Raw genomic sequence first — 14,949 nt, 5'->3', positions numbered from 1 at the left:
CCTTTAGAGGGCGGTAGTGAGTAACATTAGCTCTAACAGGTGCAGTAACTCCTTTAGAGGGCGGTAGTGAGTAACGTTAGTTTTAACAGGTGCAGTAACTCCTTTAGAGGGCGGTAGTGAGTAACGTTAGCTCTAACAGGTGCAGTAACTCCTTTAGAGGGCGGTAGTGAGTAACGTTAGCTCTAACAGGTGCAGTGACTCCTTTAGAGGGCGGTAGTGAGTAACGTTAGCTCTAACAGGTGCAGTGACTCCTTTAGAGGGCGGTAGTGAGTAACGTTAGCTCTAACAGGTGCAGTAACTCCTTTAGAGGGCGGTAGTGAGTAACGTTAGTTCTAACAGGTGCAGTAACTCCTTTAGAGGGCGGTAGTTAGTAACGTTAGTTCTAACAGGTGCAGTAACTCCTTTAGAGGGCGGTAGTGAGTAACGTTAGCTCTAACAGGTGCAGTAACTTCTTTAGAGGGCGGTAGTGAGTAACGTTAGCTCTAACAGGTGCAGTAACTCCTTTAGAGGGCGGTAGTGAGTAACGTTAGCTCTAACAGGTGCAGTAACTTCTTTAGAGGGCGGTAGTGAGTAACGTTAGCTCTAACAGGTGCAGTAACTCCTTTAGAGGGCGGTAGTGAGTAACTTTAGCTCTAACAGGTGCAGTAACTCCTTTAGAGGGCGGTAGTGAGTAACGTTAGTTTTAACAGGTGCAGTAACTCCTTTAGAGGGCGGTAGTGAGTAACGTTAGTTCTAACGGGTGCAGCTGTGTGTTTTAACAGGCTGTATAAATATGTAGTTTTATTAAATTAGTTTTTCCAGATATTCAGAAAGTCAATGATTTAGTCAGACAAGATCTATATGTATTCATTTAATTATGTTTATTAAAAATTATGATACATTTTTAGCATTTTAGCAAGTTTTAGCAACATTTTCAGATAATAATTGTGATTTAGAATTGCATAAAGAAATAATGCAAAACTACTACTACAGTAGTTAAACATTAAAGGCATAAAAATGACATTAGTCAGGTTCTAGATAAGCTTGCTTAAAGAACAAATACACTGTTCAAAATTCTCTGCATCATTAAACACTTAAGATGTGAACAGTCACTCAGAGTGGGGTTTGGTGTAAACCCTCGGTTCTAGATAAGCTCCACCAGTCAGAGCTGTTCTACAGTGGAGGTTCTAGATAAGCTCCCCCAGTCAGAGCTGGAGTTCTACAGTGGAGGTGAAGGGAAGCAGACGTCTGAAGCTCTACTAATAAAAGCTCCTCACAGAAAGTTCTTCACCTAATGGTGATGAAGACGCTGCCTGATGCCTGAGACACGGTTCTACCAGAGTTCTGAGAAGAGTTTGGCTCTAGAACCTGCTTTTAAAATCAGATCATTAAAATGGTGGAGGGTGGATGGCTGCAGGGTGTTGATTTAAAGCACTTATCAGTTAATCAGTTATGCAATGACGGCTCTCCAGGAGGCGACGCAGAGCAGACAGCAGGACAGGAAACAGGAAGCAGAACAGGCCCAGGGCACTAAGCAGGCCCAAAGGACTCCTCGACTGAACAGGCTGGATCCTCTTCAGCTACTGGACAGGTTGGACCTATAAGGGGAACAGATCCACAGGGTGACTGTAAATCAGAGTGTGACAGTATTTAATGAAGCAAGACTGAAGTCTCAAGTTTCTGGCCTTTAGGGAAACTGCTGGCCAGTGAGCAAAGGAGGCATCAGTGGTAAGGTAAGAGTCGCTAGCTGACACTGGAGCTTCACCTTAGTCATTGGTTTAGATACTATTTTACCATCATCATCATCATTCCATATAAGACTCATATAGCTTCACTGGTGGGTTTGGATAGGAAATATAATATGAGCTAGATCTGTGTTGTAGTCATGGCGACCGATGCCTGGGTCCATTCACCACGACTGGAAAGAATTCAGAGTGGGTCAGTTTCTCTACAGTGAAGCTCAGTTTCACACCGAACCCCCAACTCTGAATAAACTCTTCTCACAGTCTGAGCAATGGGGAGAATTTTCAGAAATTAAGTGAATGTTAGACTAAAACATTCTGAAGGTAAAATAAAGTATGGAAGGTCTTTAGTGGCCATAATTTCATTAAGACGAAAAAAGAGGACTGACCTGAAGCTCCACTTCATTTTGCACAGCTGGTTGTTGCCTGTAAGAGAAGGAAGTTCTCTTTATTTACTCCAACTCTATTCACAGCATGTTTGATTATGATTATAAAACTGTATACCTATTGTCCTCCATTTCAGGAATATCTGTCAACCAACAGTTCCAGATAAACAGTCCGATGTTGAACACAAACATCAGAGCGAAACCCGTCACCTTAAAATGAAAAATTAAAGACAAAAAATGGTTTCACTTTCTGAAAGTGGTCGCTGCAATTACCATGGTTACTAGGCCTACACAGTCTTTCAGAAGGTCCTTCCCCATGCAAATCAGCTATTTTGGAATAGTGTGTATGGAAAGGGTATGGAATCTGATAAGGCATCATGCAAATCAGTCTGATTTATAGAGCGATTTATGATTTATGGAGCGATTTCTCTTACCTGTGAGACTCCAATGAAAAGACTGTTTTCTTTTCTCTTGTTCTCAAGTTCGGAGACATTGGTGGGGACGCACCATTCCAGAGAGGAATTGGTGTCATCCACGGCATAACTCCCTTCCCAGTATGTTAATCCACAGGCGAAGTACTGGCCATCCAGAAGCATCAAAACCACCCACATCACCGGTGGAAATGCGCAAGAGATTTTCTGTTTAGGAGTGTCTGGCCTTCCATTGAGAAGAATTATTATGATCAGAACTGAAGAAGCAATACCGACGGCCATGAAGGATGTTTTATAGGCGTTCACCCGTGGATCACATGGGCAAACAAACTCTAACTCTATAACCTTTTCTAATATGATCAGGATGAAGAAAGCTGGAACTGACAAATAATGTTTGTTTTCTAAAAATGTCTGAATAAAAAAAAACATTGTACAAGGTTTTTTGGATGACTGTTCACCCTCCAGCACTGGTGAAAGACAGTTTCAGCATGGTGCATGGAAGTCTGTTATATACCTCATCCTATGCAAATGAAAATCATGTGATCCAGGAGGCATGGCTGCACTGTACCAACTGAACCAACTGTCTTGCTTTTTTCTAATTGCAATTATTGATTTGAAGTTCTACACTGTTAGACTGTTAAACTATATTTGTTACCGCACCTCAGGGAAGCCCAGCAGTAGAAAGCTCTGTGAAGTGTCACTTGGGGAAACTAACACCAGAATATCACAAAGTTTATAATGTGTATAATATTAAACTTGTTCAGTGAAGCGTTCGGCAAAGTTCAAATACAAAACATAGCAGAAATATGATAAAAATATGTCAATATAAAATCATGCAGTTGAAGTCAGTGATGAGAGTTTGGTCTTGTTGACCATTAATTCTATAAAGGCATCCATATAAGGATCCAGGCTTCTGATTGGTCAAACGGAGTCAAACTTTACCAAATAAGGATTTTATATTTCTGCATTAGCTCTTTAAAAAAAAACAGTCAGATGGTCAGATGCCATTTTCACATAAGCTTAAAATATGATCTGAGACGTGCAGGAAAAACAACATATCCAACCACCAAACGGAAGTTCTGCACTTCAGCCACAGGAAGCTTCAGAGCTTGCTATACCTTCTAGAAAGATCTTATCACGTTCATCTTTTGCAGAGCCACAAATGCTGTTAATGCTAAGTACACTATTAATATCAAGATATAGACCATTTTTATCCACCAGTCCTTCCTTTGGTGCTATGAGGGCCATTGACAGCATGGAGGACCAATCACAGACCACTTAGCAAAAGTTAAAAACCTCTTTATTTAAAGACAGAATACACCTACCTACATCTATCTATTGTTGCATTTTGTTAAACTTGTTTTCTACAGTTCTTACGGCGTTAATACTGTTCATACAAATATTAATTCTACAGTAGAATGATTAAGATACTTCAGAAAAGAGCGAGAGCACTGTCTGGGTGTAGAACTAGGGTGTCTGATGTCCTCTTTTCTCCTGGACATGTCCTCATTTTTAGATGTGAAACACGGTCTGGATTTTTTCATTGATTTCACGTCAGTGGTTAATTATAATAATATCATATTATATTATATAATATCATATAATATTATAATCATTCTGTTTAAGGGTTCCGACAGCATTAAACATGTCTGTTTAAGTCCCGCCTTCTCACCACCACTGTTGGTCTACATGTACCTGCATCTACAACTTAGGCCCACTAACCACAAAATCCTAACCACAATGGACACCAGTGTGTCCCCAGTGTCCTCATTTTTTGAAAACCAGTATATGGTCACCCTGATAAAACTTGTGGAGTTGGCACTGAGCGCTGAGGTCTTAGACGTCATCATCCTGCCAGCTGAACATATGATCTTAGGCTGCTGGACAAACAGGAAGTTCTAAAAGCAGAGGTGTGATAAACAGCAGCAGCTGAGCTATTTTCAATACATCCTCACGTCCCTTTGTGGACAAATTGAGATGGTCTTGATGGGAAATGAAGTGAGAAACTTTGCAATTTTGAACAGTTTAAAAATCCTGACCAGACATCTGATCACGCTAGTTTCACTCCCAGTCAGCACTTGCACACTAATGGCATTTAGCTAAATGTCTTATCAAAAAGAGCATACATGGCCACTCATTTGAAAAAATACGTGCAGCATAATCACCGAGACCAGAAACCGAACCCCAGTCTCCCACGTAGTGGAGCAGCCCATTTCAGGTAGTGGTGTTTTCCACTGTGCCACACCAAGCACCTTAGCAAGATATCCTGACCCAAATCTGAGTGACATGGTGCCCATGGATTTGGCCCAGAACCAGCCCATGATTTAATGACCCACAAAACAAAACCCACAGCTTATGCTACACCCCCAAGGCACTCTACAGCATTTCTGACGCCACTAAACAGCCAGTGCTGACCATTATTACCAATTGATTACCAATACCTAGAATTCAGCTCTATATGTCCGACTAAACTCACTAGACAAGAGCATCTTAGCTCTTTATTGAAGTATCTTAATCATTCTACTATGAAATTAATATTTATATGAACAGTATTAAAGGTGTGAGATAAGCAGTTTTTACAATTTTGTCCACATCGTGAACTGTGATTGGTCTACATGCTGCTAATGGCCCTGCCATCATCAAAAGAAGGACTGGTGGGTAAAAATGGGCTGCATCTTGATTCTCCTGTCAGTGGTAAAACCATGATCACGTTGGTGGTTCGCCCAGGGCGAGGTTTAGTCATTGCACTTGGATTGTGCTGGCCCTTAGGTGGTTGGTGTGGCACAGTGGATAACACCACTGCCTGCAAATGAGCTGTCCCACAATGTGGGAGGCTGGGGTTTAATTCCTGGTCTGGGTGAATGATTAGGATCAGGGCGAGGTTTAGTCATTGCACGTGGATTATGCTGACCCTTATGAAATCCCCACACATGGGAATCTCCACTGCCGACCTCCAGTAAATATCTGTTTTCAGTGGTGGCTTGGTGATTAGAGCACTGGGATATTCATGACAGGGTGGTGGGTTCGATAACTGGGCTCAGCAAGCTGGCACTGTTGAGCCCTTGAGCAAGGCCCTTTACCCTCTCTACTCCCCAGGTTTTTGATCGTACAGTCGCCCCTCATTCGTTAAACATGTCTGTCACCACCACCCGCCTCCTCACCACCACCGTTGGTCTACATGTACCTTCATCTACATCAACCATTGGCCAAACTGCTCAAGCCCCTCCTCCTAACCTGCCCTACTGATCTACAAGTACCTGCATCTACATCAAATGCCATGGCCCTACAACTTAGTGACCTACTTGAAGCCCACTAGCCACAAAATCATAACCACTGTGTACGCCAGCGTGTCCCCAGTGTCTTTTTTTTTTTTTTGAAAACCAGTATATATGGTCACCCTGGTGAAACTTTACTAGATATGGAGTTAGCACTGAGTGCTGAGGTCTTAGACATCATCATCCTGCCAGCTGAACATATGATCTTAGGCTGCTGGACAAACAGCACGTTCAACCACACAGGAAGTTCTAAAAGCAGAGGTGTGATAAACAGCAGCAGCTGAGCTATTTTCAATACATCCTCACGTCCCTTTGTGGACAACACATTTTGGATATGATGTTGGTATTTATGCCACTGACGCGACCTCACCGGGCAGCCGACACACTCTGAGGAAATTGGTAGGGGCCCAGCTCCACTGCATCAGACTGCTGAGCCACTCGGAGCCCCCTGTAACATGAATATTAGCCTGATTTGGTTTGATTTGAATTAAGATTAGGGGTGGAACTGGGGTCTAGTTTGTTCAAGGGAGGTGATGCAGTAATCAAATCACTTGCAAATCTCACTAATTGAACAAAGAGGGACCAAACATAAAGATCTCAAGAAATCTCAAAATCTCAAAATGGTGTTTTTGTGTAGATAGGAGGCCAAAACCCAGACCTTCAGTTTCTTCTGTGGATCTTCAAGTACGGCTCGGCTCGACCCGCCATCCTTTAAGATCCACGGAAGATGAGCGCCCAGGCTTTTTTTTCAGTCCTGGCATCGAAGTGGTGGAACAACCTTCCCCTGGGTGTCCGAATCTTCAAACCCAGACTGAAGACCCTCCTCTTCAGGAGAATGTTTGGGTATGGTGGTCTCCAAACTGTCTTTTTTTTTGGATCCTAGCATCTACAAACTAGCTGAGGTCTTCTTCTGTAAGTCATTTTGGAGAAGAGTGTCTGATTCATGCCTTTAATGTAAATCAAACGAATCAATAAACATGCCACATAAATGACTGTAGGTCACAACATTTATTGATGTTTATAATCAAATGATATAGATATGTACATATCACTGAGCATATAAGAGTAGAAAAAGTATTATTATTATTATTATTATTATTATTATTTTGAAACAATAAAATAAAGAGAAGGAGAACAGCCCTTGGTTTTACCTTCCAAACAAGGACAGCTCATTTGCATGCAAGTATCTTAAACAGCATAAAGATTAGATAAGTGAAAGAGCTCAATAAACCCAATAAACAAAATACAGCACTGTTCACGGCACGAAAGAGATGTAGAAAATACCGTATTCAGCGTAGTTGTGTACAGCATTGTGAAATATTACAGTGTTTCTTGACAACAAGCTCTGTGAAGGCATCACTTTGGGCCATTTGTCCAGGCATGAACACCGGAGAGCCTAAATGAAAACATCTGTTGCAGTAAATGTACCACGGAAAGCGACTTCATTTTTCCACTGGCAGTAATTTTCGTTCTCACACTGGACAAGCGAAAGTGGGGGAGAGGGATTAAGCTGTTCAACTTTTAAGATGTGAGATTTTTGTATAAAAAATTTGAACTTTAATTAGAATTAAGAGTTTTAAGATTTAAAATAGAATTTACACTTTTACACTTTTTATTTATTTTTAATTATAATTTTTATTTTTATTTTATTTTTCTAAATTTTGGCACTTTTTCAAAGATATTTTTTATTTTTTTTAAGCATCCAGTCCTTCATTTTAACAAAAATGTTGTGTACTTGCTATGTATCACTGTAATTTGATTAGACAGTCAGTTGTGGAGTGCATAAACCATTGATAGAACTACTAGGCTACTTCAGAATACAGGATATGGCACTGAATTATGCATCATTATGCAAGTTTGAGGAAATGAGGAAATCTTCTCTAACTGGACCTCTGCTCCTGATCTAAAAGCTCCCTCTGAAAACCTGTCATTAAAATGGTGGAGGGATACATGCTGCAGGGTGTAGTGCAGCAAAAAGTAGTCCCTAAAGAACTCCGAAGACTCGTGTAGCTGCACTGGTGGGTTTGGATTGGGTACTTTTCTCTACAGTGAATAAAGTTTTCTCACGCACTGAGTAATGGAAAATGCAATGTGTGTAAAAACAGTCTGTGTGTAACGTTAAATGACTTAGTACAGTGGAAAGCTGGGTCCCGCCTTCTTGAACATGTAACACATTAATATTACTCATATTTATGAAACATTTATTTAACATACAATATTTCAGGTATTTCAAGTATTACATCATTGATACAGTGTTTTTATTGCAGGAGAAACATACATTGATACATTTACCCCGGGGGCGGTCTCGTGCCGCGGCTCGCAGGGGTTCACGGAGACTTTGAGTTGTTTAGTCACGGGCATGTCAGGGACTTTTATTATGAAGAGGACTTTTACGTTGATGTTCATGTGTTGTTCATGCTTCACTTTTGTGTTGTATTTCTGTGTTTTACTTCACGTTCTGTTGATGCGTTCCACCTGTGGCTGGTGTACTTAAGGAGGCCTAGCGCCAGCGGCCAGCGCTAAGAATTAGCTCAGGTCAACTCGGGTCAACTCAGTGTTGGATCTGGTGTCTCAGTGCAGACTGAATACTACCATCAGGTAGTAGAGGCTAACCTCCTTAGCCTAGGGGCTCTAGTGTATCTGCCGAACCGTTACTGCCTGCTGACCTAAGGTCGTAGTGTAGGTCGTTTGGGTTTGGCAGCGGATCCCTCAGCGGATCCCTCAGTTTCTGAAGCGCCTGACTAGCTCGGCCTTCTGGTTTTCACGATTTCCCCAGGCACTGCCTGGCACGCTAGCCTAGCCCTCGTCCCTCACCAGCCACCGGTGTGCTCTTTTGTTTGCCCGTTTTTTTCGTTGTCACGTTTGTCTTTTGGTTTATCGTTAATCCTGTTAATCATTGCGGCTTTTTCTTGTTTTCTGTCTGTTTTGAGTTAATTAACTCTCTCGCTTTGGTCCGTCCCCTGCGAGTGTTCACCCTCATTGTCTGACCCAGCGGATCGTGACACTGTTACATTGGCCCAACCTGTATAAAAGAGTATAAAATCACATTTGAAAGGATTTATTAGGATTTATTCGATATTTTTCTAAATATTACACATTACATTTTGTATTACAACAAAAAAAATATTTATATGATCCCCATTTTGCCATAAATTCTTTTGTTTTTACATCTTTTAAGGCGTACTACATTTACTTCTATTTTTCCCATTATGACCGTGTCTTTTGATGAGTTCCTAGATAGTTTTTTTTTTTTAATAAACAAACGTCAAATTTTATGATGGAGCACATTAACAAAGGTTTCAAGATTTCAGGAAAATGAACGTCGAGTTTTATTCTTTTCTAGAAAACAAAGAAGTTCTCTCAGGCAATCCGAACAGCTGTGGTAGCGTCTGACTGCTGATCTGAAGGGATCGTCCGTAAATCTCCGGCACTGGAAGGATGTCCTGAAGGATGTCCACTGTTTCATACATTAGCCTCAGGAATGAAGCAGCGGGGCCTCCTGCAATGAACAAGACCTCATCAGTCCTACAGGAGCTGGAGGACACCTAGGCTCTCTGACAGGTGATCATCAGTGTTCACCTGCTAGTGGTTTTAATGTTATGGCAGTTGTGGGTGGAAATGCTGTACCTCCTCGTTCCTCTCCGAAGCCTGGCGACAGTCCCGGCGACTCACAACCAGCACGGTCACGGTGCAGAGGACTAACAGCAGAATCAGCCCTGAAACCTTCAGGTACACCCCGGCGTTAGAGGTCAGGACACATTAACATGCTGAGCTTCTAAAGTAGGGGTCTCTCAAACACCCCCCCCCCCCCCCTTGACCTTAAACCCACAGTGATCAGATCCAGACAGTGGGGAACCCTCAGGGTCTTCTAGATGTTCAGAGGGGGTCTGAGGGAGCTGAGGGTTCTTCAGGAGACTGAAGCTGGGGTTGTTCAGACCTAGTCTTGGTCCACTATTCTGTTGTGCTGGAAACTAAACAGAAAACTGTCCAATCAGGACGGTTCTCTCAGTGGTATCTGGGCAGATTCGGCTAAACCAGCTCTCCCATTGGTCGGGACTTCACTGGTAGAACTGAAGACCTTCAGATTAACCACCAACACATTCAGGAACCAACCAAGCAAAAACATCACTAGTCCTTCTGGAGGTTCTAGATAGGCTGTTAACGTGAAGGGTAGTGTGAGTAGAATAGACACCACTAGTCGTTGTCCTGAAGGTTCTAGATAGGCTGCAAACGTGAGCAGCAGCAATAAACACCTCTAGTCAGTTCTAGATAAACTATGTGTGAACGAGATGACCATCACTAGTTCTTCTGGAGGTTCTAGATAGGTTGGTTGTGATTGGTAGTGTAAAGCTTAGAAGAGGGCGAAACAATGAAGGAAGCAACCTCTTACCTGAGACCATCCAATGAAACGCTGGTACATGGCCTTTTCCGGCGACTCGCTAGATCTCTGGGGTACGCACCACACCATGCGAGGCTTATCGTCATCCAGCTCATAATTTCCTTTCCAGTAGGTCAACCCGCAGGCCACGTACTGCCCATCCAGGAGCAACAGGATGACCCAGAGGATGGGTGGAATCAGGCAGGGGACGAGGGCCTCTGCTAAAGGGCTTCCACACGAACACCTCCTGCAGCGCTGCTGGCACGGCCGAGTGAGAACCACCATGACCGTGAAGACCAGCACGGCCGGCACCACAAACACGAAAGTCGCGAACGCCTCGTTTACCCCCGGCTTACACGGGCAGGACAGCAGCGTCCCCATCAGCTTCATCCCTCCGATCAGGAGCAAGACGAAGATGACCGTCGTTTTGAGAGGAGATCTCAGAACGTTGACGAGGCAGGTCATTGTCAGAGGCAAAGCTGCTCTCGTCGTCTGCCACGCGACAACCACCACCTCCTGAATCCTGACAGACATGCAGTCAGCTGGGTTGAGAGGGATTCCTCCAAACGGGACGTGGAATCGGGCGAGAAACGGCCGATCGAGAAGATCCCTCTGCTCCCAGACCGTCTGACCACCAGTGCTCTGGGGCGATTTACTATCAAAGGGAAACTTTATCGGGTTCCCTTTTTTGTTTGGGTCGGCTAGTTTCACATTGCTGAGCGGTTCTGCCCTGTGGTCACTAAAAGGAGAGAAGCAGGCTGTTGTTTTGGAAACCAGTTTGAGGAAGTCTGCCTCCCAGCAGAGCTGTGGTTTACGCAAGGGGAAAAAGGACAGCACTGGATGTCCCAATGTTTGTGGACACCCCTTCTAATGAATGCATTGAAGTACTGCCCATGCTGCCTAATAATGCCAGGCGTGGGCTAGAGGGGTATAAAGCCCCCCAGTATTGAGCAACAATAAATAAGCAGGTGTCCCAATACTTGTGTCCATTGACTGTACCTTACTGAGCTCCACACCGTTCCTCTTGCACCCTCGGATTGAAAACCACACCGCTATCTAAACAAGGAACAGCAATCCAGTCTTTCCAATGGGGTGTGCCCCAGGGTTCAGTCCTTGGCCCCCTACTCTAAACACTTTATCCATATGTCAAAGTGTCCGGTCGTAGTTTTTACTGTTGATGACTGACATTCAGACTCCTCGCGGTCAAGAACTGCAACGGGAGGGAAGTCCACTGCCATGCACTGGTTTGGGAACCTTCTCTGGTGCTAGGCGCTATATAGAACCTTTCGCTCAGAAGGCTCCGCCTTGAGTCTTCTGTTGACCCTCTTGCACAGGGCCCCTTGGCCCCCTACTGCTCATATTATACATTTTAAACATAATCGCAACTGTTTATCAGTTTATCTCTGTAGAAATCTTTTGTTGACCCTGTTGGGAATCAGGGAGTGCTCCAGGGTTCTGTCCTTGGCCCCCTACTGTTTCACATTAGTCTAATCCGTCGTAGTTATTTTGTTTTTATCGTTACTGCAACAGGAAGGAAGTCCACTGCCATGTTGTTGTGGTAAGGAAATTTGGTTTATTTTAGATCTAGAGTCGCTGGTCCAAGATCAGATTGGGTAACGCAACGCGTCGTTAAATACGTGATGCAAGAACGAATACTTAAAGACTTATTAATTAATAAACTTATATAGAGGCTATTTTTTTGTTTTGAGAATTAAAAGTTACACTTGAGTTGCGCCCCAGCCTGAAGTGGGACCAGTGGAACCCGAGGTTCTGTACAATCAGTATAAAAGTACAACATGTAATACGTTACCTGAAAATACGAGCCAACTGGACATAAAAATCAAATATAAAATTAGAAAACCTTTTTTTTCTTCTTCTTGCGTCTAGTTTCAAGTGTGTTCGTTTGTTACAGCAGACAGTTCTCTCTCCCACACTCAGTCCTCAGATATCAGTGTGTGTGTGTGTGTGTGTGTGTGTATTTGGTCGTGTACAGATTGTGAGAAATGTAAGATTTCAATGCAATTTAATTATGAAAACAAACATAAAAGACCTAACGACAGCTGGGTTCTCCGTTTTTTCTCTCTTTTTTTCTTTTTTTTTGGTTCTGCGTATGGGAAAGCTTATACGGTATAAAGGGTTCTGGATACAGTAGCGCAGGTATCACTTCGCACTTTGAGCCATTCAGTGATATCAAAAATAAAATCTGTGCTGAATGTGAATATTATTATCTGTTTTAAATATGTGTCTTAAATATGATCTGTAGTTCTAGGAAAAGGTAGAGGCAACTCGGGAATACGATATCTAAGCCTAGAGATGGAAAATTCAGGTCCAGAGAGTTTCCAGTCCAGTATTTTGTTCCAACCACCAGAGCGGCTCTGCTGCGGCTCCAGGTCCGGAGAGTAAACCTCACCCCAGGATTTTGTTCCAACCACCAGGGCGGCTCTGCTGCGGCTCCAGGTCCGGAGAGCTAACCTCCGCCCCAGGATTTTGTTCCAACCACCAGAGCGGCTCTGCTGCGGCTCCAGGTCCAAAGAGCAATCCTCACCCCAGGATTTTGTTCCAACAGTTAGGGTGGCTCTGCTGCGGCTCCAGGTCCGGAGAGCTAACCTCCGCCCCAGGATTTTGTTCCAACCACCAGAGCGGCTCTGCTGCGGCTCCAGGTCCGGAGAGTAAACCTCACCCCAGGATTTTGTTCCAACCACCAGAGCGGCTCTGCTGCGGCTCCAGGTCCGGAGAGCAAACATCCGCCCCATGATTTTGTTCCAACCACCTGGGCCGCTCTGCTGCGGCTCCAGGTCCAAAGAGCAATCCTCACCCCAGGATTTTGTTCCAACAGTTAGGGTGGCTCTGCTGCGGCTCCAGGTCTGGAGAGCTAACCTCCGCCCCATGATTTTGTTCCAACCATTAGGGTGGCTCTGCTGCGGCTCCAGGTCTGGAGAGCTAACCTCCGCCCCATGATTTTGTTCCAACCACCTGGGCCACTCTGCTGCGGCTCCAGGTCCAAAGAGCAATCCTCACCCCAGGGTTTGGATTTTGTTCTAACTACCAGGGCGGCTCTGCTGTGGCTCCAGGTCCAGAGAGCGAACCTCTGGATTTTTACTTTCTGGACCTGAATTTTCCATCTCTAGTTATGCCTTGGTGATGTCGCCACCACGAGCAGCTGTGTGTATATATGTATATTTATATATGTATATATTAGTGTGTATATAAACTGTATATAATATTAAATAAAACCTATGTAGAGTCTTCAGACGGTCTTTCCGGACCGAGCAGCGTACCGTAGCATCGTAGAGTGTAGTGCATTTACGTCGTGACGAAGCAAAAGGAAACGATGGGAACGTCGTCCGAGTCCAGAACTGGCAGACGGGTGCACAAACGTGACGACGGACAAACGGAACCGGAGCGGTCAGTCGTCCGAACCTGATTAGACGTATAAAAAAAGTGTCCCCTTTTAGTCCGTTTTTTAGTCCGTACAAGTCCTTAGAAAAAGATAAGCTAAGTGGGTGTAAAAAGCTAGGTTCACGCGGCCGTCTCGCGGATGGCCGCTTCCAGTCTCTTTGGGAGCGGATCTCTCCGGAAGTCGTTCAGCCGGATGACGGGTTTCCGACACTGCTGTCCGTCCACGTACATCTTCGCATAGATGGGATTGGAGTAGTTCATGGCCTAGAAAAGCAATAAAAATGAATAATTGAATAAATTCAACATTTTATTAATTTAATTTGACATAAATTACATTTATTTAGTAAACACACAAAATATAAATGATACTATATAAAATAAATATGTAATGATTCTGTAGTTGCTAACAATTATTTGTGATGTCATATAATTAAAAATAAGTTTTTTGCATTTATTAGGTCTGACTAAATGCCCACATTTGTGAGGTTGGACTGGGAAAGAGTTTGTTGGATTGGGAGAGGGGGGTTGATTGGACTAGACAGGGGTTTGGGTTTGATTGGACTAGACAGGGGTTTGGGTTTGGATGGACTGGAAGAGGGGGTTGATTGGACTAAAAGGGGGTTTGGTTGGACTGCAGGAGGGAGTTGATTGGACTAGAAGGGGGTTTGGGTTTGATTGGACTAGAAGGGGGGTGGGGTTTGGTTGGACTGGAGGAGGGGGTTTGATTGGACTAGACAGGGGTTTGGGTTTGATTGGACTGGAAGAGGGGTTTAAGGTGTGTGTGTGTGTGTGTGTGTGTGTGTGTGTGTGTTTGTGTGGAACATCTGGCCGAACAGAAAAAAAGGGTCCAAAGAAAAGAGTGCTGGAAGGAAAGGCACATGCAGTGGGCGAGAGAGCAGAGACTACACAGAGAGAGAGAGAGAGAGAGAGAGAGAGAGAGAGAGAGAGACACACAGACACAGAGAGCTCACCTGTCCTGGGATGAGCTCCGTGGGGACAGAGTGAACAGGTAGTGTGTGTGAAGGGTGCAGAGAGTGGGGGGGCAGATTTCGAGGGTCACTCGACCTCACACACCAGCCCTTTATTCAGAGTGAGAGAGAGAGAGAGAGAGAGAGAGAGAGGACCAACATTCATACTGTGCAAGGAGCTGAACTGTCCATCTCAGCCGTTGCCATAGTGATGCTGAGCCATCGTTCGGTTATGCAGGGAGGTCACTGGACTGTGTGTCTAATAGATGTTCGCTAGATTGATGATGTATTCATTCATATGTGGTTGCTGTGGTACTGGAGGCGGTTGCTAGGGTGTTGTAAGGTCGTTGCTATGATATCCTAGGTGGTTCCTATGTTCGCTATGTGGCCG

The 14,949-nt window shown here is 44.1% G+C and overlaps 1 protein-coding gene and 2 long non-coding RNA genes across 3 annotated transcripts in view; all 3 read right to left on the bottom strand.

Moving 5' to 3' along the window:
- Positions 1–892: 892 nt before the first annotated feature.
- On the bottom strand, positions 893–3,002 carry LOC140548147 (uncharacterized). Its single transcript, XR_011978539.1, has 4 exons — positions 2,542–3,002; positions 2,226–2,317; positions 2,111–2,147; positions 893–1,577 (listed from the first exon to the last, which is right to left on the bottom strand). It is a non-coding gene; the product is annotated as an uncharacterized lncRNA (long non-coding RNA).
- A 5,955-nt stretch (positions 3,003–8,957) lies between these two features.
- LOC140548240 (uncharacterized) lies at positions 8,958–10,275 on the bottom strand. Its single transcript, XR_011978545.1, has 3 exons — positions 10,204–10,275; positions 9,441–9,536; positions 8,958–9,312 (listed from the first exon to the last, which is right to left on the bottom strand). It is a non-coding gene; the product is annotated as an uncharacterized lncRNA (long non-coding RNA).
- Positions 10,276–12,197: 1,922 nt separating this feature from the next.
- Positions 12,198–14,949, bottom strand: part of lrp1ba (low density lipoprotein receptor-related protein 1Ba) — a 161,464-nt gene continuing 158,712 nt past the window's right edge. Inside the window, 2 exon segments of the mRNA XM_072670858.1 lie at positions 12,198–13,854; positions 14,562–14,669. Coding sequence (XP_072526959.1) covers positions 13,711–13,854; positions 14,562–14,669 — 252 coding nt within the window. The 3' untranslated portion in view covers positions 12,198–13,710.

This window comes from Salminus brasiliensis, chromosome 25 (assembly GCF_030463535.1).
Source record: "Salminus brasiliensis chromosome 25, fSalBra1.hap2, whole genome shotgun sequence".
NCBI lineage: Eukaryota > Metazoa > Chordata > Actinopteri > Characiformes > Bryconidae > Salminus > Salminus brasiliensis.
This window is presented reverse-complemented; position numbering and strand designations above follow the sequence as displayed.